The sequence below is a fragment of the Cebidichthys violaceus genome, unplaced genomic scaffold (assembly GCF_023349555.1).
Source record: "Cebidichthys violaceus isolate CVI_PGR_0920_01 unplaced genomic scaffold, fCebVio1.0.p SCAF_90, whole genome shotgun sequence".
Lineage (NCBI taxonomy): Eukaryota > Metazoa > Chordata > Actinopteri > Perciformes > Stichaeidae > Cebidichthys > Cebidichthys violaceus.
In genome coordinates, this window is record NW_027176976.1 from 205,121 (window position 1) to 232,301 (window position 27,181).

General features: G+C 42.9%; 3 protein-coding genes across 4 annotated transcripts in view; 1 reads left to right on the forward strand and 2 right to left on the reverse strand.

The window, feature by feature from the left end:
• The first annotated feature begins 330 nt into the window (after nucleotides 1–330).
• LOC137867907 (B-cell receptor CD22-like) lies at nucleotides 331–9,640 on the forward strand. Of its 2 annotated transcripts, none has more exons than XM_068704371.1 (12): nucleotides 331–635; nucleotides 1,468–1,824; nucleotides 1,949–2,176; nucleotides 3,696–4,040; nucleotides 4,155–4,388; nucleotides 5,092–5,349; nucleotides 5,573–5,827; nucleotides 6,125–6,385; nucleotides 7,162–7,243; nucleotides 7,340–7,400; nucleotides 8,371–8,525; nucleotides 8,694–9,640. In XM_068704371.1, exons 1-12 carry the CDS (start codon nucleotides 509–511, stop codon nucleotides 8,770–8,772), a joined length of 2,442 nt encoding a protein of 813 aa, XP_068560472.1. In that variant the 5' UTR covers nucleotides 331–508; the 3' UTR covers nucleotides 8,773–9,640. The 2 variants fall into 2 exon arrangements, with proteins under 2 accessions (XP_068560472.1, XP_068560473.1); XM_068704372.1 differs by having other exon boundaries at nucleotides 8,697–9,640.
• Nucleotides 9,641–11,565: 1,925 nt separating this feature from the next.
• The window catches only part of LOC137867883 (venom factor-like), a 19,212-nt gene continuing 3,596 nt past the window's right edge, over nucleotides 11,566–27,181 (reverse strand). Inside the window, exons 10-43 of the mRNA XM_068704338.1 lie at nucleotides 26,491–26,593; nucleotides 25,656–25,770; nucleotides 25,433–25,548; nucleotides 25,175–25,318; nucleotides 24,414–24,629; nucleotides 24,130–24,330; nucleotides 23,646–23,801; nucleotides 23,349–23,478; nucleotides 22,408–22,476; nucleotides 21,571–21,894; nucleotides 20,798–21,053; nucleotides 19,620–19,705; nucleotides 19,211–19,350; nucleotides 18,848–19,057; nucleotides 18,598–18,658; nucleotides 18,287–18,370; nucleotides 18,004–18,207; nucleotides 17,624–17,699; nucleotides 17,241–17,403; nucleotides 16,989–17,096; nucleotides 16,709–16,865; nucleotides 16,361–16,524; nucleotides 15,966–16,121; nucleotides 15,430–15,489; nucleotides 15,174–15,264; nucleotides 14,897–14,948; nucleotides 14,690–14,777; nucleotides 13,959–14,048; nucleotides 13,733–13,838; nucleotides 12,859–12,948; nucleotides 12,685–12,768; nucleotides 12,356–12,436; nucleotides 12,115–12,262; nucleotides 11,566–11,974 (exon numbers count right to left, since the gene is read on the reverse strand). Coding sequence (XP_068560439.1) covers nucleotides 11,830–11,974; nucleotides 12,115–12,262; nucleotides 12,356–12,436; nucleotides 12,685–12,768; nucleotides 12,859–12,948; nucleotides 13,733–13,838; nucleotides 13,959–14,048; nucleotides 14,690–14,777; nucleotides 14,897–14,948; nucleotides 15,174–15,264; nucleotides 15,430–15,489; nucleotides 15,966–16,121; nucleotides 16,361–16,524; nucleotides 16,709–16,865; nucleotides 16,989–17,096; nucleotides 17,241–17,403; nucleotides 17,624–17,699; nucleotides 18,004–18,207; nucleotides 18,287–18,370; nucleotides 18,598–18,658; nucleotides 18,848–19,057; nucleotides 19,211–19,350; nucleotides 19,620–19,705; nucleotides 20,798–21,053; nucleotides 21,571–21,894; nucleotides 22,408–22,476; nucleotides 23,349–23,478; nucleotides 23,646–23,801; nucleotides 24,130–24,330; nucleotides 24,414–24,629; nucleotides 25,175–25,318; nucleotides 25,433–25,548; nucleotides 25,656–25,770; nucleotides 26,491–26,593 — 4,474 coding nt within the window. The 3' untranslated portion in view covers nucleotides 11,566–11,829. The remainder of the gene's footprint in view (nucleotides 11,975–12,114; nucleotides 12,263–12,355; nucleotides 12,437–12,684; nucleotides 12,769–12,858; nucleotides 12,949–13,732; nucleotides 13,839–13,958; nucleotides 14,049–14,689; nucleotides 14,778–14,896; nucleotides 14,949–15,173; nucleotides 15,265–15,429; nucleotides 15,490–15,965; nucleotides 16,122–16,360; nucleotides 16,525–16,708; nucleotides 16,866–16,988; nucleotides 17,097–17,240; nucleotides 17,404–17,623; nucleotides 17,700–18,003; nucleotides 18,208–18,286; nucleotides 18,371–18,597; nucleotides 18,659–18,847; nucleotides 19,058–19,210; nucleotides 19,351–19,619; nucleotides 19,706–20,797; nucleotides 21,054–21,570; nucleotides 21,895–22,407; nucleotides 22,477–23,348; nucleotides 23,479–23,645; nucleotides 23,802–24,129; nucleotides 24,331–24,413; nucleotides 24,630–25,174; nucleotides 25,319–25,432; nucleotides 25,549–25,655; nucleotides 25,771–26,490; nucleotides 26,594–27,181) is intronic.
• LOC137867884 (uncharacterized) lies at nucleotides 12,956–13,712 on the reverse strand (the record flags this gene model as incomplete). The annotated part of the gene is made up of 1 exon (XM_068704339.1): nucleotides 12,956–13,712. A coding segment is annotated over one exon (489 nt), but the record flags the coding sequence as incomplete, so codon positions are not given.

Below are 27,181 nucleotides of genomic sequence, written 5' to 3' on the forward strand. Positions count from 1 at the left end.
ACTAAAAAGAGCTGATGTGTCAGTTTTTGCACTAATTTCATTCAAATAAGTTCCTCCTCTGTTGTTCTTTCCTCTCAGTCGTCCGTCTCTTGTGCTGCTGTTTCATGTGAATTTCTCTCCGAGGATCAATCGAGTCTTATCTTGAACCTGTTTTCGTACCATTTGATTCTTTTCAAAACCACCTTTTATCTGCCTTTCACCAGTATTTTAATACTTCAAACATTCAGATAGATACTAACGATTGTTTGTCAGACCCTAAACGGTGAACCACACTGAAGAACAGATCTCTCAGAATGGTCTTTTCATGCGTTGGTGTGGTGTTGTGAACTAGTTTCTCACACTGAGAAGTTTAATCTACTGGCTCATGCATGTTAATAACCTAAAGAGGAAGGAAGTTCGGTGTATTTTTAACAAGCTTGACTTCAGTCTTCTGCTTTCAGACGACAGTTTTCTTATCAAGACGGCACCCTTCAGCATGAAGTGTTTTCTGATGTGACTCCTTCACTACATGCGTAGGTTCTTTACCTGCAGACGTGTTCTACTGACTCTGACGTCTCTCAGAGAATCCAGAGGAGCAGCTATGAGTTTAACAGCAGCAGCGAGTGGATTCCTCGTCCTCCTCCTCACCGTACCAGGTTCTGTATTTCTACATTCATGTTGGAGGATATTTACACAGAGTGAACATTTCATTCAGTCGTTCTCCGGTCACCATGCTGTGATCCTGTGAAGTGATGCAGTGCAGCCTCTTCACATTGTGATGATGATGTTACTTCACTTTTTAGAGCGTTTTCAACTCAAATTCTGTCCAGTTTTTACACGTTGTACGTTATATTTTACTGCTTTTAAGTAAAGTAAAGGAAGGACATCTTTACTTGTGTTTGATCTTTTCAAACTAACCTTTGATGGTGTGAACCACGCTCTGAGTGTTAATGAATTGAGGCTGTGATATATTTGTCTTGTTCCTCTTTTGTCAAAGTGGAATTGCCCAAACTGTCGTTGGTGGTAAGAGTGCATCAAACATAGTACATTTACGGTCAGAGGCTAAATCAATCTTATTCAGGGTATTAAGAGACGTGTGCAGATAAGACGTTAAGTCAGCTTTAAACACAAGTAAGCACAAGAGAGACATGCATGTAATAAAAGAATGTGGAAATAAGAAAAATCAAGAGTTTTTGTCGGCAAAAAGTGCAGTAAAAGTATTTGATTCAGGTTCAGTTGTAGTTAGAGACGCGTATGTTGTTGTGACTTTGTTGCAGTGAATCAGATCCATTGATAGAGCCAACCGTCTACAGGTTATTAATTCACCCGAGTCATTCAAATGAAATGAAAACCTGCAGACTGTCGGTTCTCAGTGACAAACGGTTTGACTCTGGATGTAGATTTGAAAATCTGTTTTGTTCAGTTCTAGAAAGACAGATGAGTGAAAGAAGGTCTGATCTCTGATGTCATGAATCTTCTGTGTTTCAGTGATTCAGGGTCAATATGGCTGGGGAGTGGCTTACACTTCTACTCAGATCTGTGCCTTAAAAGGATCAACAGTGGAAATACGCTGCAGCTACTCACACCCATCCACAAACGAATTCCGTAATGCAAAAGTTGTGGAAAGATTTTGGTTCACTAAAACAAGTAATGATGTTTATGTGGATCTGAGAACAGACCCAGAGTATTCAGGTCGTGTGACGTCTCACTGTGAAAACAAAGTCTGCATTCTGACGATCACAAACCTGAAAAAGAGCGACTCAGCTGAATACAAGTTCAGGTTCACAACAAACCAACCAGATGGGAAATATACTGGTTCACCTGGAGTCTCTCTGTCTGTTACAGGTAACATTTTCATCTGAACATTTAGTAATTTAGTTTTCAACTTCTTGTGAAAGTTACTTGCATCTGTGTGTGTTTATATGTGTGTGTATAGATGAAAACATCTGTTCCTTATTCACATATTCAGATCTCCAGATCCAGGTGAGCAGATTACATGTCTACGGGTCATATAACTGGGCAGAGATGAAGTGTCAGAGCAGCTGTCGTCCACCTGGTCATCATCATTACATCTGGTACAAGAATAGACAGAACATCCAGACACAAACTTCAATTTCGTATTCAGGCAACTTTAATCCTGCAGACATCTTTTCCTGTGCTGTTAGAGGATATGAGGACTTCCCCTCTCCTCCAGTGTGTGAGTTTACTGACAGTGTTCCACTGACATTTACTCTGCATTTCATTCTTCATGATTCTTAGTTTATTTTTAAACGTTTCCAATGGTCTCACTGAGCTTCTCTGTTGTTACTATTGCCTTGTTTTTGCTGCTTTGACATTCAAAGCACTTTGTGAATTCTGTTTTTAATGGTGCTATATAATAATTATTATTATTATTATTATTATTATTATTATTATTATTATAGGTGGGTAGGACATTATTGACTCTCAAACAACATTATTTGTATAATACTATTTGTAAAGCGTTACCAGCTTACCTTCGTCTTAGCTCTGGTAGCTTCTCCAAGTTGTAGCTTTTGCTTTTTAGTAGGATTTTCCTACTACTCAACTTCAGCATGGAATAATATAACATTTTTTAAATTGGGAACATTTATATTTGTTCATGAATATTCAAAGGCATCATAAAGAATGTGGTGGCCACTGTGTTTAACAGCTGGTCTATTGTGAACGTGTCATGTTGTTTATGTGTATGGCTACCATGACTCGCTTGTTAATGAGATTTGTTGTCATAATGGGACTTCCTCATAAAATAGAGCAACAACTTTTAAGACATAACTTAAGGGAGGAGACCAAATTAAAAACCAGTCTTTGGCCCAGGAGACCTCTGATCGTGTGCCGTGTAACACGAGAAGTCAACGTAGATTTATTTGTCACTTAACTTCTGTACTTAAGTGACGTCATTTTCATAGTTATTTTAAGCCAAACCGCAATATTTTTCTAAACCTAACTAAGTAGTTTTGTTGCCTGAACCTAATTAAGTTGTTTTCTGCGAAGATGGAACTTTAATTTGAAAAGCTTGTGTGCTTGTTACATTTTGCTGAACGATGATGCTCCTCCATTCTCACATATCAACACGTGGTTAAATTGAATTCAAACCAAAACACTAGTTTATGCAATTAACCAACTGGTTGTGGTTTGTGTTAAAAAAATACTACTTAAACTTGAAACTTAACATTGCGAACACAAACACCACGTTGTTGGTTTCCAACACATTTTCACCCAACTCGTCTAGTTTTGTGCGCGTCAGTGTCTCAATTTACGCTCGCTGCATTTACCGTGCCTTTTCAAAATAAACTTTCATCTTTACCGGCAGTTTAAGTTTAGGAAAAGAGCTTTGATGTTAACTTCAATGAGTAACAACTCACGTGACGGATGAGTGACAAATGAGTCACGTGACCAATGACAAAAACTCAAGTGACTAAATATCAACATTTACTTTGAGTTTCATATGGGACATGAACAGCAGTCTCCTGGGTGAAAGTCCTGTGTTTATTTGACCCACCTGCCCTGTGAGGACTTTCTTTCTCTTCACACTCCCTTTCTCTGGCTTACTTATTGATGTGGCTCGGTTTACTTTGTAGCTGCTTGAACGCCTGGTGTGCTTCATACAGCGTTGGTATTTGATGCCCTGGGAATGAGAACGGACTGGTCCTCTGATGTTGTTCTGACTGTGGTTCCTGATGTGCTCTGTGTTACAGTGATACAGAGTCAGAGTGACTGGGGAGTGACTTACTCTCCTACTGAGGTCTGTGCCTTTGAAGGATCAACAGTTCACATGCGCTGCAGCTACACGTACCCATCCACGACTTACCCAGCAGTTCAGAACACATTCTGGTTTACTAAAGAGAAAGGTGGTAAACCTGTGGATCTGAAAACAGACTCTGAGTATTCAAGTCGTGTGTTCTACTATTGTTATGAGAAGTGGTGCACTCTAACAATCTCAAACCTGAAAAAGAGCGACTCAACTGAGTACAAGTTCAGGTTCACAACAAACCAAAATGGGAAATATTCTGGTTCACTTGGAGTCACTTTGTCCGTCACAGGTAACATTTGCTTTTCAAATGTTTGATAAGAAGCATTACCATCAGCTTGTGTTTTTCTTTCCTCTTTCTTTGTGTAGCGGATTCTAAATTAACAGCTCTGTTGGTTAATCACAGATCCACGGCTCCAGATAAATGTGAGGAGATCAACGCTCCACCTGAATTCTACCTGGACAGAGCTGACATGTCAGACTACGTGTCAGCTGCCTAAATATGTGTCTTACATCTGGTACCAGAATGGAGAGAAAAAGAAGGAAGAACAAGTTTATTTTCATCCACACCCACTAAATCCTGAGGACAACTATTCTTGTGCCATAAAAGGACACGAGACGTTCCCCTCTCCTTTAGTGTGTGAGTTTCATCCAAACATTTTTTACATCTTTAGTTCCTCTTTAACATTCATTTTCAATCCTTCAAAGCCTTGTTTGATTACCTCCACACAAATATGAATGTGGGATGATTTTTCCCAATGGAAAATAAAGAAGGAAAAATAGGAAATGATGTTACTCTACTGCTAGAAGTGCAGAAAATGCAGAGTCTTAAAAATCCTTTTGACCACAGTTGAAGGGTCAGTTCAACCCCAAATCAACCAGGAACTAAATGGTTCCTTCATGAAACTGCTCACAACAAGGTCTGTGGATTAACTTGAGTAACCGGGTCATGATTTCTGGAAAGAGACATCATTTTTCATATGTATTTGTTGTCACTTGAGCATAACAAGCCGAGTGGCATTTAGTTCCATTATATTGAAGAGAAGACAGACATCTCCACATACGATATCTCCAACACGATGCAACTCTCACCAAAACAATCTAGATGAATGAATAGAACTATAGGTAGAAGGAAATATGTATTTTTAATTTGGGGTTGAACTTTGCCTTTAAATTTAAGCTTCTGAATTAGCACAGTGGACCGCAGCAATAGTCAATTATTAAAATTCTTTGTCTTCCTGAATAAACTCTCTCTTTAGCACACAAACTATGAACAGATTAAACTGACTGTTTTATCATAACATTCTCATCTTAAAGTTAATGTATGATTATATCTCCTCCAGATGCTCCAAAGCTTCCCTCTGTGTCAGTGAGTTCCTCTGCTGAGATAGTGGAGGGCAGTTCAGTGAATCTGACCTGTAGCAGTGATGCTAACCCAGCAGCTAACTACACCTGGTACAAGGAGAACCAAACACATCCTCTCAGTGAAGAACCTCATCTTGTCTTCAGCTCCATCCAGTCCTCTGACTCTGGACAGTATTACTGTACAGCTGAGAACCAGCTGGGGAGGACGTCTAAATACATCAATGTTAATGTGAAATGTGAGTAAAATACAGGTAATAAGAAACAGACACATTCAATCTGTCAAATAGTTTGCTCTTTATTAAAGGATCACTACACATGAAGTAGAGTCTAATGTTCAACAAGAAACCTGCCAGCTGTGCTGTGGGATTTAAATTGGGATTTAGTTGGCTTTTATGAGGCTTGTGGTGTCTAAATAAAGATGCTGTTGATCAACTTATAATAATTTGTATTTATATCCAGATGCTCCAAAGCTTCCCTCTGTGTCAGTGAGTCCTGAGATAGTGGAGGGCAGTTCAGTGACTCTGACCTGTAGCAGTGATGCTAACCCAACAGCTAACTACACCTGGTACAAGGAGAACCAAACACGTCCTCATGGAGAAGGAGGTATCTATCGTTTCACCTCCATCAGCTCTGAGGACGGAGGGATCTACTACTGCAAGTCTGTGAATAAACATGGAGAGATCAACTCTTCATCTCTCATATTAGATGTTCAGTGTGAGTACAAAACATCAGCACATCTGGTGTCCTGGTGACCCAGCAGTGAGGGACATGTTCCATGTAGCCACACCTGGTTCACATGTTACTTCTTTGGAACAGAACTCTTATTGAAACTCTCCAGAGAAGTGATGTGAAGTTAAAGTTGTGTAGGTTGACAGACGATAGCTCTAAAAGGTTTTTGTTCACAAATGTCATGCCCTTAATCCAAAATATAACATGTGACAAAGCCACGTTGTGATTTAATACATACATCACCATCCAATGTGAATGACCTGAGTCTCTCTACATCCCCAGATCCTCCAAAGCTTCCCTCTGTGTCAGTGAGTTCCTCTGCTGAGATAGTGGAGGGCAGTTCAGTGACTCTGACCTGTAGCAGTGATGCTAACCCAGCAGCTAACTACATCTGGTACAAGGAGGATGAAGACTCACCAAAAGCATCAGGACAGATCTTCAACATCACTGACTTCAGAGCTGAACACAGTGGGAGTTATTACTGTGAAGCCCAGAACAACAGAGGACGTAGTAACTCCACCTTACACCTGACTGTTGTGGCAGGTGAGTTTTTGAATTTTCTTACACATCAGACGTCTTAATCCACCAAATGATGTGCCGAGGGTGGAGGTAATAGTGGTACCAATTAAACATTACCGTGGTACATACTGACAATAGATCTAAATCTGTAAAGGCAAAACTCTTTTTAATAAACAAAAACATTGCAGTCTTTAATTGCTGAAATCTCAGAACAGGGAGACATCATTCAAAAGATGTCAGCTGGGCACGATATCATAGCAGTCAAACATTCAGACACAATTTACACAAACCCCCAGATTTGCCAAATTTATTCATAGGAAAAAGCAGAAGCTGCTACTTCAGTAATTACTCATACTTTACTTTTTTAACATCCGTCACAGCTCACAGGCTGACTTCCTGGTTTCACTTTGACCCACCGCACTCACACAGTTTTCCTGCACAATTAAATAATTATTTGGGTTTTATCAAGTTTTAGCTCTAATATAAATTGGTATATATATATACCAATACATTGGACACATTGGTAACATGATCAGTGTAATGTCATCACAAGCCATAGAAACAGAGGCCAGAACTACATAAATGACACTCAGGTTTTAATAAACTGTATATTTCCTTTAAAAGGCCTGTGTCTTTATTAAGTAAGGAGTTTGGTCAACAGAAGAAGACTATTTAGCGCAAGCAGAACAACTAGCACATACAAGTTGTTAAAATTAACAACTTTAATATTAAGCCACGAAAATATTTTTGTTAAATCACTTTAAACATCTCACTTTTTTATTTTAACACCGTTTACCAAGAAACATGGAAATCAGCCGTCTTTGGATCAACCTCTGCTTTTTTCCTGGCTATCATCGGGTTCTCTGTCTTCCTACTGATACGGTGAGTACTTGATTGAACATTCAACACTTAAACATCTGTTTTACATGACAGACTAAATTATTAACTTCTTTGTTTTTGATTAATTCTCCAAACCAGAAAAAAGAGGGCCACCAGGCAGTCATCCGAGCCTGTAGAGGTTCCAGACAACAGGGAACAGGTGAGCAATTTCAAATTCAATACTTTGGGTAGCCTTGCTCATCTCTTTGTTGAATGTCATTTAGGGACTCAAAAAATCCTGCAGTGTTCAGGCGTCAAAGAGGAATGAGATTCTCTCACAGATGCTGAAGAGTATTGCTACGTTGCCATTGTTGTCACGCCATTTCAATGTCATATAGAAGACGATGCCTTGGGACTGGTAAACGGGGTTCATGGTACCCTTGTTCAATAAAATGGACCAGACATTGTCCTGCAACTATCGGAGTGCCACATTGCTCAGTCAAATGTACACCTAAAGGTTGCCTGAGAGGAAGTTTCTGGCAACTGTCAATCCTTGGATGAGCAATGGATTTCTTGGTCATGGAACACTGAATCTGTTTTGCTCTCTTAAAAGGCGATCAACTAAACTCTAGTCTCCTAGATATAGGTATATAGGAGATATAGGTCTCTGAAGAGCCAAAGTGAAGCTCAAAGTGGGTGGCTCCGAACCGTCGCCATCTTGGTCTGTTAGAGCCAGCCTCAAGTGGCCATTTGAAGAATTGCAGGTTTTGGCACTTCCACGTTGCCTTCATTTTCTCGCCCAAGAGGTTTCAGCTTACTATCACGTAAAAACACACCTTCTTGAATCTTGGTGAACAATCACAAATTATTAATGACTTGGTTCCATCAAGTGTTAAAACCACTGCTGCATTGCACTGAAATGAGCTTTGGATGTTTGGAGATTTGGTCAAGATGGCTCCTTAATGTTTCCCTGAAAATCTAACTTAATCTACCTTAAGATCTACCAGAGGTATCTGGTGGACATGGCTGTGGAGAAGGGCTTATGGGCTTTCTTGCTTAGCCTTAGCCTTAGTTAAGTTAAGGACAATGGAGGGATGAATAGATCAAGAAGGTTCTACCAAAGTCATTACACATGTAAAATGTAAAAAGTGTAAAAAGCTATTTTGTCTTTGCGGTGTCTTCCCAATCAGCCGGTGGAACGGGATGATATTCACTACGCCAGTGTCCACTTTGCCAACAACCAGACAGACCCGATCTACTCCAACGTCAGACCAGCTGAACGCCGCATATATGATGAAGTCGAGTACGCTGCTGTCAAATTCAAGAGTGCCGGCACTTCTCCGAGGTGATCAAGTCTTATCGTTATCTTCACTAAAACCTCAAAATCACATGAATTTTGTAGAATTGATGATTGAATTTGAACACTTTCACTGCTGTTGCATTTGCAATACTTTGTATTGGTTTGTACTGAATCTCCAGCATTCCTGATTTTTCCTCTTCTTCTCCGAACTAGAAGTCAGGAGAATGGGGAGGATCCAGATGAATTGTACAGTACAGTCAACAAACCTGCTGAACACAACAGGAATCGCTAGGCTTTCATTTTTGATTTTTAGCCACTGCTGCTAGCAGTAAGGCTATAAGGAGGGCAATGTCAGTCGGTCGGTTCTCCAATTTGGCCCAGACTGAGAAAAGCAACAACTCAATGGATTGCCTTTAAATTTTGTATTGACATTCACGGTCATCAGAGGATGAATCCTACAGACTTTGAAGATTCCCAGACTTTAAGTCTAGCGCCAAAAAGGGGGCGTCATTTGAGTTTCTTTGTAAAATGTCTCGACAGCGTTTGGATGTATTGCCTTAAGATTTAGTACACATATCCAAGGTGTTCCAAGGATAAATCCTACTGATGTTGGTGATTCCTCGACATCTGAAATATCACAACTGCTATGGGATGAATTGCCATAAAATGCATCACAGCCATGTCACTCAAAGGATAAATTATAATGACTTTCATGAGTTGATCTAGTTGTAGTTGCATACTGCTGCCACTAGATTTTAGTCCTAGTTTACTGATAGACAACCTTTTCCAAAATGACATCAAGCTCATTTTTCTTTTGTGTAAATAGTCTTTTTAACTACGTATCATACAGTTCCATTATAAAAGATTAGGTTTTATTTTTGCTTATTTCTAATGATGATACCATTACAGCTCATTGTCATGCTTCCTTTTTTTATACTGCATGTGTCAACCTGACATAAAAACGGTCTTTGTCAAGAAAACATGACAGGGGAAGCAAATGAAAGGCCGATTGTAGTGTCTGCCTGTTTACATGGATTTTTGTATTGGTTTTTCAAATTCCCCTTTCTCCTTCACTTATAATATTCAACATAAACAACCCAGACTTTTTTTTAATAAAATGTACATATTTAAGTCATAAAATGAATAAATTGTCAAATTACTTTTTGCATACATTATTAATGCATTGAAGCGATGTTTCAAACTTCCTGTGGTCTTTTCTGGAACTTAAACTTAAACTTAAATTGTGCACTGCAGAGACTGATTGATAAAACCTGCCTGCGTTTAAGAAAAGGATCACATGATGAATCATGTTCTCTTGTTAGCGCTAGAGAGGTGGTGTGGGACAATACAGGTTCGGGTCCAGCAGACAACATGTCTCATTCTGCGAAACAACAAACGAGTCATTTTTTTGGGCCATTTACTGACATCTGCTTGAAGAGGAAGGAAGCCTGTTGTATTTTAACCACAACTCTCTTCTCAAGCCTACTTAATGCCCTCAGGGGAACGATACGACTCAAGAGCACTTCCTGCTTTGTTGAAAGTAGACGTGTTAGATGTGACTAATCTGCAACTTGTGCACAATAATCTTCTTGTTTTGTTTTATTGTCACTGAAGCCACACAGCAAAGAGAGGAGCAGCTATGACTGTTGTCTTTCTTCTTCTCAATCGACGAATTGATTAATTGATTAATCGCTTTAGCTGTACTTGTGGAGTACTGTTGGGTAGTTTAGGCATTGCGTCACATTGTATCAGCTCTTTACATTTGAATTGATGAAGTAGTAACTAAAGCTGTCATGTAATTGGAGTAAAAGTACAATATTTCCGTCTGAAATGTGGTGGAGTAGAATTACCATGAAATGAAAATACTCAAATACCTCAACTTTTTACTTGCAGTGCTTGAATAAATAACTTTATGTGTACATGAAGTGAGAGACAAAGTCATCTGTTGTTTGAGGCTCTGAGTCTGACTCCTTCAGTGTGTGAGTTTACTGCATAGTCCTCCTCCCCAAACCGGTCTGTCTAATGACTGGAAGTGTTTTAAATATGAATGCTCCCACTTCCCCTTTAGCACATGTTCTGGGGGCATTGAGCCCTGCAGCATCACTTCTGCTGTCAGTGTCTCAACAAGCTGCTGAGAAACATGGAGTCAGAAACTGTTGATGGTCAATACTGCCACAGAGTGACGCACGCTGACAGAAGCATCTGGGCCGTCTACTGTGTACAGCACTTATGAATCTATCGGCATTCAAAATTCTGGTTCGGTTCTGATCATCGTCAGAGGCCTGAGGACCTGAGTGAAGACTTGACGTAACACACTATGACTTATGACTTTGTTTGACATACAATATTATGACTTTTTATGACATACAATGCTATTACTTTTTAAAACTATTTTCAACATATTATCATGTAACTATTTTAAGACTTTTTTTCAACATACTATACCATGAGTTTTTAAGACTTTTATTGACATATTATACTTTTTTTAAGACATACTGTACTATGATGTTTTAATGATTTTTTCAACATACTATACCATGATTTTTTTAAATTATTTCTTTCATCATACTATATACTATGTCTTTTATTCATGACTTTTTACGACATACAATACTATGACTATATTCAACATACTATATTATAACTGACTTTTAAAAAAATGCTATATGACGACAATTTATGTCTTTTTCGACATCCTATACTATTTTCAACATACTATGACTTTTTTTGTATTACTTTTTCTGACATACTATTATGATTTTTTTATGAATTTGATATATATATATATATATATATATATACACACACATATGTAGATACAGTATATGTGTGGTATCGTATGTCTATGCAGTATCTACCATGTCAGAAATGGCCGGACTGGCAGGAAGACATTCACTCGCTGCTCACCGGCCCGAGGTGATGATCACTGTCCAAGCGTTTGCATCATCTAATAACTTCTCTGCAAAATTCCCATAATTCATTTTTCTCTTTGAAAAACCAGAAGTCAGCCGGCGGAGGACTTAGTTGATCGTACAGAACGATCAACCGAAACCTGCGGCGCACAGAAGGAATCTCCAGCCTGGTGTGAATGTGTGCTAGTCTGTTTATTTAAGCAGGTAGCTACTGATTTTATATATTTCTTTCTTAGAATACAGCTCTGAGACACTTAACAGAAATTTAAACTTACAAATTTCACTCCAGCTCCACTGTCAGTGCTCCTTTTCCCCCCAAAGTGGAACACAAATAACTTAGTTACTGCACAGGCTGCGTGGCCCTAAAGGGATCATTGAATCTTTGCGAGCACAGTCATTTGCCATTGTTGCGGCGTGCAGCTGCAGCTCAGACGCCTCTACAGCCGGCAGCCGTTGACGGACAGTTCATCTGCAGCACCCACCAGGCTCTTGCACTTAGCTTGCAGGCCGGGATCGCTGGAGCACTCATCGGGCTCAGGCCAGCGCTCCACCCAGGAGTCCTTTCCTAACATGTAGGTGAATCTGGCAGACAGGGAGGGAAAGACTGTGTGGGTCGTATCGTTGTTAAAGAAAAAGAACAATCTTCTAGGGTTTGTATGAAGGTAATAAAGTAGTTTATGAAGATGAGATATGAGATATGGTTCGGTTCTTGCTCTTCTTACTTGTTGGTGTCAGCGTCGATGTTCCACTGGTCCTCTTTGGGGCCCATGATGAGGTACTGGGAGCCCTCCTTCAGGACCAGTCCATCTCTGCAGCCTCCGTGAGACATGAAGAACCTCCTCTGGCCCACTTCAACTCCTGCCTCCACGCCTTCAGATTCAGAACATATTCATAGCTGCATTATAGTGAATTACCAGATTTAAAAAAAGAGCTGATACTCATAAAAGACACACATTGACTCACCCAGCTTGATAACTCGTGTGATCTCCATCTCGTATTTGTCGTAGTAGCTCTGGGTGACACTCAGCACCTTCACCTGGAAAACTGAAGCACAACAAAACCGGCGTAACGTTTGCTTTGTTCCTAACTAGGCTCGTCGGGATGTTGCGGTGGAATGTTCGTGGTCCAGAGATCAATTCTTTTGGCATGCCCATGACCTTCCTTATAAAATAGTCACGTGTGCACAATAATAAACACATCCTAATAGGTAAATTGAACATATCAGAGTTTCCGTTGTCTGATATTATATGCTGCTGTTGTTATATCTACTACACGGTGACGGTGTATCGTACCATGGTGTAATGTGTTGCAGGCCAACGTCTCTCTTTCTTTGTTGGGGACGTTTTCATTGTCGCTTCTGGAGACGCAGCAGTCACCTGGAGATCGTGAGCGAATAAAACAAATAAACTACAAGTACAAACATGTCCACTAATGCTGCATTGTTGCAGACACGGTGGAGCTTTTACCCTGCGTGCAGCGGCAGACGTTGTCCCTGCAGATCTGAGTGAGCTCCTCTATGTCCTCCCTGGGACTGTAGGAGCGACTGCAGCGGTGATCTGAGAGAGAGAGAGAGAGAGAGAGAGAGAGAGAGAGAGAGAGAGAGAGAGAGAGAGAGAGAGAGAGAGACAGAGAGAGAGAGAGAGAGAGACAGAGAGAGAGAGAGAGAGAGAGAGAGAGAGAGAGAGAGACAGAGAGAGAGAGAGAGAGAGGGGACACAACACCTGTCACTGAAAGTTGTTTTTCAAAATTATATACATAATAGACATATTCTACATCTTCTGATGACCAAACCTGCCATTTATTTAATCTCAGGTCGTGTTTTCCACCGATGTTAGGACAGTGAACTACTTCCTGGATGTGGTGGGGAACTATTTCCTGGATGTGGTGGTGAACTACTTCCTGGATGTGGTGGTGAACTACTTCCTGGATGTGGTGGTGAACTATTTCCTGGATGTGGTGGGGAACTATTTCCTGGATGTGGTGGTGAACTATTTCCTGAATGTGGTGGGGAACTATTTCCTGGATGTGGTGGTGAACTATTTCCTGGATGTGGTGGTGAACTACTTCCTGGATGTGGTGGTGAACTACTTCCTGGATGTGGTGGTGAACTATTTCCTGCATGTGGTGGTGAACTATTTCCTGCATGTGGTGGGGAACTATTTCCTGCATGTGGTGGGGAACTATTTCCTGCATGTGGTGGTGAGCTATTTCCTGCATGTGGTGGTGAACTATTTCCTGGATGTGGTGGTGAACTATTTCCTGGATGTGGTGGGGAACTATTTCCTGGATGTGGTGGTGAACTGTTTCCTGGATGTGGTGGTCACAACGCATTGGTCCTACCTGGGTTGTAATACTCGTAGACGGTGACCGAGGACGGCTGGAGGAGGCCCACTTTGAAGCTCTGCTGCAGCCTGAAGATCAGGATCTCCGGCTCTTTGTGAGACACCTGGGGGGAGGATGGTTGAGGACATTGTTGTTATAGTAATAGTGAAGAGTACGTTTTTCATTGAAGGAAACTTTGGATTTGTGCATCTCAAAGACACAAAGCAGTACGTTGACGCTTTACCTTGAACAGGTGGATGATCAGAGAGCCTCTGTCGCTCAGGTTATCAACAATCTGGAAGTTATTGATGTAGCGGTCCACTGAGTTCGAAAGCTGGACAAACACACACAAGAACACAGAATCGGTTACGATGTAGAAAACTTTCACGGTTGAGCTCCCGGTTACATTGCTGCTCCTCTATGAGCCAAAGTACAGCCTCAGATCCCCCTGCAGGGCTCTGCTGGCTGTTTCCCGACTCCTGGTTCAGGACTTAAGGGGACCCGGCTTTTACAGTCAGGACCCCTCAGCTTTGTAACCCCCTGCCTGAAGATCTGAGACTTGCAGAATCGGTAACATGTTTTAAATCGCTTCTATAAAAGTAATCTTTAAGAGAAAATCTTTTTACTAATTCAAGGACATACATTTAATCCCAAACTCGCTTTTCTATTACTTTTGTGTGTTTTATTTCCATCTTAACCTGCATTGTTGTAATTGTCTGATGTTATTTCAAGTGTTTTTCTATTCCTGTTTCACAAGTAAATACATGTATATATAATGCATATCATGATCAATTTGGTTGGAACTTTCATGCATTTAACTCCTATACTCAGATTTTCAAAATAAGAGCAAAAACTATTTCATACAGTAAAACTATTGCGCGTTCTCTAGTGGCTTTAAAGTCCCGGTTGATTTAGATTTTAAATGTGAGTGAAAACAATGGAGTCATAAACGTAATAGAATTGGAGGCCGATTACCATCTCCAGGTCGGAGTTCTCTGGGGTGAAGCCGGTGGGCAGGCTGATGTCCAGAACCACCATCCGGACATCTCTGGGTCCTAAAGACCTGTGGGTAAGGACAGAGACCAGCACTGACTAAACGTACTTCAGCTTTTCATTCAAAAAACACTACGAGACAGGCTGCATTTTTAATAAAAGTGAAAAAGGATGAAGACAATGACTCACCGCACTTTGATGGTGATCTGGTAGGATTTTTCTACATCAGCTGGAGGCTTTTCTGTAGAAACAAAGCATTTCTTAATGTGCTGTATTAGTACTATAAAATATTCAGCTGTGCCACAGTATGTACTTTTATTGTACTAATGATGATATGATAATGTATTGAAGATGTCCAGTGTGTGTTGAACTAAAAGTGACTCGACCGACAGAAAAGATATTATATTATTAGATAATATAAAGAGAGAGACATTGTTCATGTATCACGAGACAGCGTGGGAGTTACCGCTGGATTCTTCAATAGTGACGTTGAGCTCAAAGTCCTTGCAGGGCATTTTCTCATCCACCTCATGCAGCTGGTTGTAATACGTCACAACCTTGGGTCAAAGTTAACCGGAAGCGACACCACATGCGAAACAGAAGAGAGACAAGAAACATGTATTTCTGTGTATGTTTTGAGTGATGTCGGTCATGTGATCCCATCATTGATTCCATTTTTGCATGTGTGTATATCTCGTGTGTGAGTCATCGTGTCATCGTACCTCCAGTATTCCCTGTCCGTTCCCTCGAGCCTGCACTTCCACATCAAGATTAGCCGGCAACTGCGGATCAAAAGCACCAGAGAAGAAGACGTGTTGTGTTAAAATCATAGAAACAGACTAGGAGTAGAACTTGCATACAAATTGTTCAACAACAACTAACTAGAATCACCATTTTCTTTTGTACCAAGCGTTCAGTTTGTGACAAAAAGCTGCATTCTCTCTACTGTCCAGCAGGGGGCAACTCCTCTGGTTGTATAGAAGACTAGTCTAAAATGACTCTACTTCTCTCTTGATTTATTCCCTCAGTAAACATTGTAAACATGAGTTTATGGTCTCAATCTCTAGTTTACAGTCTTCTTCAATACAGCATGATGTTCATTTAGGGTAGAACACATTAAAAACACACTTCCTGATGTTGCAGAAATGTCCTTCAACTGAGAGTCGTTCTGAGTTTCTGAACATCAAGTGAGAAACATCACGATGAACTGATTTCACATACATCCTGGATTTATAACGTTCAGGTTCAGGTCTCTCACCCTGGAGGAGCGACCCACGTAGGCGGTCTCGGGGTTGAATTGGTAGCGGATTTCCCTGCGTCCCGTCATCCTGACGTCCACGTCCAGACTGAGGTCGACAGGAGGAGGTTTGTTGATCAGGTACTCTGACAGCGCCTGGAGCACCACCATGGTGGACTGAGGAGGGAAACGGAGCACCGATAACAAAGATTGAAGGACATTTAATTGAATTCACGATTCTTACTTTTAGATACAATCTGAAGGAACTAAAAGTCATGTTAGCGTGGAGAGAGAAGGCCCGGGACAGTTAGATTCTGTTAGATACGCTGCTACACTTTTTAATACTTTCTGTACATTTTGGGCAAAGGTGCAAACCAATGGGCACCAACGGACCTCCAGCATCGCCCTGTCGTTACCTGCGTGGAGCCGAAGCCGCCTCCTCTCCTCCGCTGGTTGTTCAGCCATTTGAACGGCGCCGCCGCTTCCTCCATGAGCCCCAACTTGACCAGAGTCAGCAGGGCGTAGCCGGTCGCCTCCAAGGTGAACAAGGTGTTCTGTGTGTCGGGCCAGTGGCTGCCCCCTAGAGGAGAGAGGAAACAGTAAAGGAGGAAGGTGGGAAATAGAAGCGCTGTCGGCTTTACTTTGTTCTGTTTGTACACTGACTATGGAGAAGTACCTCATGTCAACAAGAGGTGACCAAAGAAATCAATAAAATGAATTGACTGAGGCAGGAACTTGATGTTTGTTGGAGGTGTATGAGAAACCTGGAGCTGCGGCGCTGAGTAACGACGGTATCGGGTTGTAGGGTTGAGCTTTGCCCAGCAGAGCCAGCGCATAGGAGGCGATGGCCACGGTGTACGGTCGCCTCCCCGTCACCATCAGCGCTCTCTTCAGGTATTCAGCCGTCTTGCGGATGACCACCTGCAGCAGACGCATGTGGTGGGTGATAGCTTTAAGTACAGCTACTGATAATGAACCCCATCAGGATAACAACAAGGTTTAAAAAAAGGCATATAGACACCCGTCAACTGACGTGAAACGTACCTCTACGTTGGGACCGGCGCAGCTGATCCCGGCCTGCTTGGCCTCGGCGAGCGCGATGAGGACGAAGGCTGTCAGGGTTATCTCGGGGTCGTCGCCACGAAGACCGCCCTGGAGACCCGAACAAGAGGTTTGTATTAAAGTCTAGAATACTACCAGTTCATTCCAATTACTGCATAACAGTTGTTCAACCGTGGCGGGAAAGAGGAAAGACTGCGTGAGTCATCAGCGGGGTGACGCGGTGTGTGGTCTCACCGTCATGGTAGTAGAGTAAACCGGGTTGCTCTCCACGAAGTTGCCCCTGTGAAGCCGGTGCTTGTTGTTCACCAGGAAGAGCAGAGGGTCGCACACCTGCTGCTCGGCGATGCCGGTGATGCCGTGAGCCATGGAGAACACTTTCACCACGTACGCCGTGATCCTGACAACCAGGCGGACTGTCGTTAGAACTACATCTGGTCACGTTCAAACACAACACACCACGTAGCTAACAGCTTAAGTGACATCAACTGATATCAACACATCGGGACTTCTGAATGTGGCACGGGAAAAAAATGTGTTTGCATGCATACATTCAAACCGTTTGTATTTTCTTGGAAATCGGCACATTCGGTTTTAATTAAATATGTAAAATGTTGTACCATGTACTTGCACCTTCCCTCCTGTAGGGGGGGTAAGAGCCATCACTCATTCTGTACGCCAGCTGGTTCTCATAGCCTGAAAAGAACATGGAAGAATTAAAAGATAAAAGGATATGAAGGAGAGAGAAATGCATTCTCTCCATTCATCCTTTGCTGTATCCATTCACTCAACCATCCATCCATCCATCCATCCATTCCCAGACATTGAGATCAGTCCATCCACTCTCTCTTTCATTCATCCCTCCATCAGTCCATCCAAGTCATCTTTGTTTTCACGTGTTCATTTTAAACAGACATCAATCGCTCATTGTACTGCTTCTCTTTACTTTTTTTTGGGATCTCCTTCATCTATCGACGCCTTCTTTTCGTTCCTCTCTCACCTCTCCTGATGTAGCGGAGAGCCTCAGCCTTGCGATCCACCCCTACACTCTCCCAGTTGTTGGTTCGCTCCAGGTAGAGGGTGGCGATGAGCGGCAGAGTGATGCTGGCCAAGTTCTGCTCCACACAGCCGCCGGGCATCCGGATCAGAGAGGCCAGGGAGTCCTCACTGATGGAGTTATCGATGCTGTCCGCCAACACGTTGCCTGGAGGGGAGGGGAGGAATCAGGAATCAGAGCGCTCTCCAAAGGTTCATTTATTTAATCCTCACCACCAGTGACTGACCTCTGACATTGATGAACGTCTCTGGCACAGAGTTCGGCACAACTGACTTCAGTTCGATCTTGCCCACACGAACAGTTTGCGTTCCTGTCGTGGACGGAAGAGAGACATAAAATTAAACTTTGTTATTTTCAACCCTGAATCTGAAGAGAATCTAATCATTATCAACATGACTGTCCCCAGAGTCAAAACTAAACACGAAGAAGCAGCGTTCACTTTTCATTCACCACGTATCTGGAACAAAGTCATAGAAAGCTGCAGAACTCGCCTTGTGGCTAAAATGTGCTACATAAATGAACTTGTGATCTTTTTACCTCCCTCAGCCGACGGGTTCAACACCGCACTCCAAACTTCAGTCTTCTGCACTCCATCCAGCTGTTTGGGTTCAGAAAAGATGCATCTTTATTCAAGTAAGTCTGTGATATTTGAATTACCTTCTTAACATCTATATTCTCCTCTTACATTCAAGGAATAACACACAGATTTTTTTTACAATCCAGAATATCTTTCCTGTTTTTAGCAGCTGACCCTGTTTTGAGAAGATCATCATCAAGAGTGACTCACCACCACCCGAAGTTGTTTCTGAATGCGGTCTCCTCCCATCATGTCTCTGGCTACCACCATCACCTCCAGAGGAAGCTTCCCCACCACCAGCGGCACGATGGTGTAAGGCACCGCCACAGAAGAGCCGGCCGGCAGCGTCACTTCCTTCGTGTGTTTGTTCTTGAAGGCAACGCTGCACATGCCTTCTGTCTTCATCAGCACCACCCTCACCTGAACGGGAGACCAGGCACAATATTCATTTATTCAGAAACTCTACTAAGACTCAAATCAAATCAAATGAGGCTACGGCCGCTGTAGAGCATGAATTCTATATTTACTAAATTCTCTGGATGAACAATAAGGAAGTGACTGTGACTTTCTTACATGCAGGTTTTCATAGCCGTAGTTATGCACCACCGCTTTGATCTGGACCTGTTCGTTCCTCGCCACTGAATACGGCAGCTTCAGGTCCACAAAGAACCGCTTCCATGCTTTGACGTTGTAAGGCTCCGCGACACAGAAACCTACAGAAAGAAACATCAGCGACGAGGCTTCTGCACAAGTATGAATGTGCTCAACGTATTTCCTTCATCCTGTGGGATCTTGTAAAGTGTGGACAATTTGTTCAGCCTTGGATTCCATGTATGCGTACGCATAGTCTGGAAAGCCAGACTAGTAAGTAAAGCAGAGAGCCTGGATTGGGTGTGCATGAGGGGCACAATTTGGAAGATGTTTTTCTATAATTCCTGATGACTACCCTTCCTCCTCCTCCTCCTCCTCCTCCTCCTCGTACCTGTGTGAGGTGATGCACTGATGGCCAGAAGCCCCCACTCTGTGATGCTGTCTGGTAAAGGATGGTCCATGTTCATCAACGCCAACCTGTTGATCAGATTCATACCAGGAGGTCCAACGTCAAAACCACTCTGCTTTTTTTACAACGAAAAGTATAGCATAGCTGTATACATGGATGGATTACGAGACAACAATCTTTCTGGTCGTTTTGCATCTCTTTGTAGTGATTTTGTGTCCTTTTTGGTTGTTTTGCGTCTCTGTGGTAGATTTGCTACTCTTCAGAATCAGAATGAGAAATGGTTATTTGCACATACAATGAATTTGACTTGGTGATGATTGGTGGATAACAGTAAAAATTTTATAATTTACTGTATGAAAGCAAGGAAATAAGAAAGATTTAAAACAGACTACCGATTCAGCATTTTGTAAAATGTTAACTTGGGGATAAACAGTAACAGTTTTGGGTTGACAGATGCATTTCTAAATAAAAACACAGGAATCTGCATTAGTGCAGAACATGGATGTTTTGCAGTGTTGATTCTGAGCTGGTTATCCAGTGGTTATCACTGACCAAACAAAACATGATGCAATGCCGGGAGTTCACGCTGTTTTCCCCTCACATGGTGACACAGAGTGAGAGACGTTTATCGTCCCTGATCAAGACTGTTACGTCAAACATCACCGACTGGGTTTGGACTTTCGGGGACCCAGTTGGTCCGTTACAGCACTTTCAAATTCACATCGGCAGGCAGCGGGGAGGTGCTTCTGTTGCTTAAATGTCCTGAACAGATACTGGACATTTAAAAGTAACCTTCTTTTGGCTTCATACGTCTTTAGAAACATCATCAAACGTCACACCACACGACCACATCGGAGGGTCAACAGACACCCTGACGCCACCATTGCTCCATACCAGAATCTCTCCAGTTACAACATGCCGGTTAACACGAGAGGACATCATATTGTGTTGTTGCTCTCTCCTAACCTCTGTGTCCTCTTTCAGGGATGACTTGTTTACTGCCTTGTTCCCGTGGAGATGAATCATGGACTCAAACAAACTCACCCACTTTCCTTCAACACCCAATACGTTTAAAGTCTGTTTTATCGTTAGCAACAACAATAGATCTTGAAACTAGAATAAAAATAGCGATTGAAGAAAAGTCCTAACGTTTCACTCACCCGTCTCTGTCAGCCTGGGTGGGCAGCTTGACATCCGTCCACAGCCAAGACTCGTAGAACTTGGATCGCAGATACACTTCAGTCTCATCCAGGTATTCCTCTTCCTCCTCCTCCTCTTCTTCTTCTTCCTCTGCTGCCATTTTGTTAACACTTGAATAGATCAGGTGCCGCTCAGGTTCCGGCGGTCCGCTCATTCCGGGCAGTCCAACAAGGAAAGGCAATCGTTCCGGACTTTGAGGTCTAGCCATTTCCCAATCTATGTGGACACATTTTAACATGATTAGCAGGTCTTGACCTCTCATTACATTTCTCTAACATATGGATCTAGAAGCTGTTAATATGTCTGCACACACACACAACAAATTCATTCAAAGTTATGTTAACGTTCATTGTTTCTCCCCGAAACACATTGTGGGATGTCTGACAAACGTGCCTCATTAATCATCTACATGTAAAGCTGTTTTTATGCTTCTTCTTCTTCCCGCCTTCTTTTTCTCTTCACGTGGACCGTTAACCTCGGTACATGGACCACCAACGGAAACCAGAACGCTTCCCGCACCAACATCTTGTCCCACTGCCTACAGATTCTGCATAAAGATTATTTTGACATTCCCATCAGCCTCATCTGTCCTTTGTGTTTGGTGATAATTAGCACATGCTAGCATGCCAACACATTAAAACCCTCCGAACATCATATCACAAAATTTCAAAGAAAGATGTGAAAACGTTTCCTGCTAACTAAAAATCAAAAAAGGTTGAAGTAGAGTAATTACTGAAGTTATCCCGGGACAGGTGTATCCTTCCGCCATGCGCAGACACATCCACTCTACCAAAAGGATGGGCTACAACAGAGAGCCTGGTGACTTGAGCGGTGGTGGTGGTGGTGGTGGGAGCTGTGGTGAAGGGTGGCGGCGTGGTGGGGATCTCCGTGTCAAACACTTGGTTCCTGAAGGTGGCGCAGCAGTAGCGGAAGGCCCTGATGCACTCCCAGCCCTCCGTGATGTAGAGGGAGCGCCGCGTGCAGGAGTACGGCATGGCGATCTCCCTGAGGCCGTCCTTACAGCAGCGACGCTGCAGCTTCTCCTTGTAGTGGCTCTCTGGAGGCAGAAGGAACCAGCAGTCAGTCGTCAGTGCTCGAGGTAAAACATCAACATCTTGTAAGGGGGAATGATCAAAAGTTAGCAGCTAAAGAGCCAGATGTTTTCCTCAGGAGTTGTTGGAGACCCAATCGGAAAAGAGAATATTTACGGAAACACAAAAACCAACGGGATGTAACGCTTCTGTCTGCCAGATGTGTAAAAAGGCAGATTTTTGTTAACACATTGGCAACTAGATGGGCACTGGATGTGAAGCGATGTTAAGGAAAGTGAAAAACAATGGGCCCCGTGATTTTGATCTGCTCCAAAATTTCATGGGTTCTTTCTCGGCCCATGCTTCACCCTTCCACCAAGTTTCATGAAAATCGAGCCCGTAGTTCTTCTGCTGACAAACGGACCAACAAACCAGAAACACAACCTCCTTGGCGGAGGTAACAACAACATCATCATTTTACAACATCAGCTTGTTGTGGTGCTGTTTTTTTTCCCATTTCATTCCTTCCTTTGACTCACCCAGCTGGGCTTTATGCTGCAACAGTTCGGCAGAGCGCCTCCTTCTGGCACTGCGTGGACACTGCAGGGCTGAAGAGAAGACGAAAAACATGTGACCATTGACGTTCATCTGCGTGTCTCTATGGAGGACGATCTTTTTACAAATAGAGATGTATCTGATTAATGACCGGCGTCAGCCACTCTGACTGTCAAACTGATTCTAAAACAGTTTCAATGTCTACTTATGATTAGTAATAGCAGTTTTTTTTCAAGTATTTTGTGGTTTCAGTGGAGACTCTTATTGTCCCCTGATAGTTTAAACTAACTAAATATTGGCATTGTATCAGTGTGCCTCAGTACAGCAGCTGTAGCTCCAGTGTTGCTTCACTTTGAGCAAACACACAGAGCAAACATGGCCTTCTACGAAGCTACAGTCGGACTCCAACACTAGACACGGCTACTTTTTACAGCAACTAGTGAATTTTAAAATTCCCGATCATTTCGTATGTATTGTTTTCTTTATTGATATAACTACGTGCGGTATATACAAGGGTTTTACAGCGAACGGTAACCATAAATGAGACAAATTAAGCAATAATGAAAAATCACCGCAATGACCAGTTTAAGACAAAGAGAACGCGGAGAGAGTTTGTTCAAATCCCAGCGTGTGACGTAATCCTGTGAAGTATAGTTTTGCTCAACAGCTGGAGGCGAGACGCTAAAACAAACGGACGACTGCCTTCACTCGATGTGGGCAGCATGTGAACGATAAGCAAAGCAATGTCAACTCAACATATCGGTCAGATGTATCTGAAAAACATTACTTTTAATAAGTATTTTCCTTTATCAAGTATTTAATTCACTCAGGAGTAAACGAAAGCAGGCTTTAGCACGTAGTTATTTCATATCGACTGTTCATCTGTTGAAGCAGCAGGAAACATGCCACATGCTCAACAGGTTACCTTGTCTGGTTTGGGTTTTGAACCCGGCGCTGGAGGCGTAGAGCAGTCCAGCGTCTGAGAACACCGACGTAGCGTCTCTGCCTCCGCCTCGGGTGCAGCCGATGTCTCCGTGCTCCACCGCGCCCCAAATCTGAGGACGAGGTCCCGTTGAGGACGAGAGGCTTTCTTTAGTTTCGGTACTTTAAAAACACTAATGAGGCTCGTCGGTATGGAACAAACAAATAACCCGTTGACTTGTAACACCACATCATTTTAAAATGTGTAAACTCTGATAACAGAGTGAAAAATCACACCCACCTTCCTCTGTGTCAGTCTGTCGCGGTTGAGCAGATACACAGCGTTGTCCACAGCCACCAGGCTGACCTTGGCCCCCGGATCACCTCTGACCTGAAACCTAAAGCTCTTCCCGGGCATGTAGTCTCGACGGTTGCCGTCCACCGGCCCGACTGTCAGCTGGAAGACAGCGAGAGTTGAAATGCATCGACGCAAAGACTGGAGAACTCCTGATTAACTGGTCGGTTTGTGTTCCAGACAAAGATCAGAAGAGTGAAGAACGATTCCAGAACAAGACATTATTCTATGTTTTACCCTTTTCAATTCAGTTAATTTCAATATGCCCAAATCACAAAATGTAGATTATGATTTCTGCACCTGAAGAACTTGAGAAGGTGTAACAATGACTCTACTACTACTGATACACACACGTGACTGTTTCCTACAACTACAAGCTCCACCGTCGCCGGTGCGTCGCTCCGATAACACCTCGGTACCGATCGCTCACCCCTCCAACGCAGGAATCCGCCACATCCACCCAGATGGAGTCCGGCACCACCTCCTCCCGCCCCTGCCAGGGAATAGCGTAGAACGCCACGAAACGGAACGACGGCATCATCTCCGGGGTGACCGTCAGCCCGACGCCGGTGACCAGCTGGCCCGTCACGTCCACGCGCTCGGCAACAATGATCTTGCCTTTGCTCAGCACCTGAGAGAGTTTTGGGGACAAAGTGTGTCATTTGATTCTGTTGCTGTATGGTAAAATGGTGGCGTTCGGCGTTCCCGTCTCACCAGGTAGGTGATGTGCGTGATGAACTGTCTGTGCGTCGGGTCTGCGGGAGCGACGGTCAGCTTCAGGGACAGCGGGTCTCCTAGGGTCACCGCGGTGGTGGCTGTGGAGATGTACAGGTAGTTCTGGTGTTGGTGGTTGAAGGGGACGTACGGCTGGACGGTGACCTGTTGTTTGGCCTGCTGCTCTGGTCTCAGGTCAGCCTGAGAGGTCTCAGCCTGGGAAAACACACACAATAAACCAATTAGGGTTTGTGACAGTTTTGTCTTTGTAATCCCGAAGAAAGAGTAAAAATTCAAGATACAAAAATCTCACAAAATAGCCTTTATGATTCTGGTCTATGACAGGGACGTCCATAAGTACCAGTGACATAATACTGTCCTCTGAAGACACTCTTTTTAAGATGTTAAAACCACCTGTACAGTGTTAGAAAAAACAAAAACAACAACAAAAAGAAACTAGAGACGCAAATGACAATAATCTTTATTACTTTATAATTATTAAGTTACTTTGTCATCATGTAAAGCAAAGAAAAACAGCAAACACATCTCGTGCAAAAATAATTAAGAAACATCATTAAACTTGATCTAATTTAACTTTTTTGCAATATAGCATATATGCATATTGTATTACAAGTTTTTGAAATATAGCAACCAGAGCAGTTGTTGTGTAAAACGTGATGATTGATATTTTAAAGGTTAACTTCTCACAAAATCAGACTCTTTTGAAGGCTGTGAGTGAAACGTGACGCCGTCACACTGACCGTGATGGTTTGTGGGCGTCTATCGGCGGGCATGTTGATGGAGACTCTGCCGGTGCCGGAGGAGACGGCCACGGGCGAGTTCAGCAGCTTCAAGTCGACCAGAACGTTTCGGGCCGGGGAGCCGTCATGGTGGCTCACCTGGATCTGGACAGGGTTTGGGGAGGGGGGGGAAATATTATTTTATACACTGGACCAAACAAAAACAAATATGTAGTTTTAGTTGATTGGATCATGAACACAGAAGACAACGGTCCTTACTGTGAAGTCGAAGGGCAGGCCCGGTTTGAAGTACTTCGGTGTGTCTTTGAAGGATACAACGTACGGAGACTCCACAATTTTAATGCCAGTCTTCTCTGCTTCAACCAGGTCGCTGCCTGTACACAAGAAAAACAAACTGCACCAACAGAACCCACAAACCTGAAGAACTTCTGGAATCCTGACTCAAAATAAGTGCCTTTCTGTTACGTTTGCCTGTTCTTACCTGACTTGGTGAGCACGGAGGCCTTCACGTACACAGAGTTTCCCACCAGAGACCTGAAGTTGGGGTAAGCTCTCTTGATCTCCTCCATGCTCAGACTGACGACTCCTCCCTCCAGCTGCAGGAGAACAAGAGCACAGAGAACATCTGACGGCTATAAAGACTATTGTTATAACCAATTATTAACCAATATTTATCATTTTTAAATCTTAGCTAAAGGTCCAATAACAGCGACGCGGCAGTCTTGATCAGCAACTAATACGAGTCACTTAAACTGAGCAAACTTCCTCCACTAAGGAAGACTGTGAGACATGGTTGAAAGCTCTAGAAATAAAGCTGGTAAGTTGACCTGCAAGTTCAAGATTGGACTTTCACAAACGTTCTTTTTTAAATTATTAAACCAAATGTCTCTGTCTTGCACTCGCTAAGAAACAAAAAAACACCACAATAACGTTTGCCTTAGCACCAAACATGAACAGAAATAAAGACGACAATGAAGTCAGGCTGACTGTGAACCAGTAGCTTTGTAGCAGCTACGTCCCGCCCCTTTCAAAACGCAGACCGGCCAATCGTAGCGTAGCATCAGCCAGCTCTGACCAGGGACTTCAAACACATATCGTAGATCATTCTGTCTGCTTCTGTGAGGTTAGTGACAGTGTGGGCTCCACGGTAACGTAGCTCTGACAGCTTGACAGAGTAGCAAGATGAGGGCGGCGGGGGGGGGGGGGGGGGGGGGGGGTGGGGGGGGGGGGGGGGGGGGGGGGGGCTTGAGGTCAATGATGATATGTGTTGATGAAGAGTTCACGACAGCGCCCATAAAAACCGATGAGTGACTCACATTTGACACCTGCTTCACTGAAGGCAACCTCCTCATCTCCTGGTTGATCTTCACCCCAAACACCACGTAGGCCGTCCCCTGAACCGGCTCCCCATACAGGTACCTGAGACACAATCCCAACAATGGGGAGTCAGCAGTTTCATTCAATATTTTCATATAAATATGTGTTCATGTGTACGTCCCTGTGGTTATAGTATGACGATCAAATGTCTTTCTGCAGGGGCTAGTTCAGTGTAAGGACATGGTTTTAGAGTTGAAGTTAGGATGAGGTTTAAGAGCAACATTAGTCAGAGTCATGGTCAACAGCTGAAGGTAAATCTGTAGAAGTGTGCGTTGAGGTTCGCTAGGGTTCTCTTAGTCAAAACAATAGCAAAAGATAGAGTTTGGTTAGTTCGTGAAGGAGCGTGGGATCATGGGAGTTGTTGTTTTTACCGCCGAGTGAAACGCACTATTACCGTGATTAAATTTACATTTCTCAGGTTTTAAAATGATTGGAAACTTTTGGGATAATGCAAGGACACAACTCAACAAAATATATGTCAAAGGTGAAGTCGTTTTTAGACATTTTAATGCTCAAAAGTTACATATATATATATATATATATATATATATATATATATATATATATATATAGTGAATTATGTACATGAAGTGTCATGACTAGCACGTGTTTGTGTGTGTGAGGATTTGA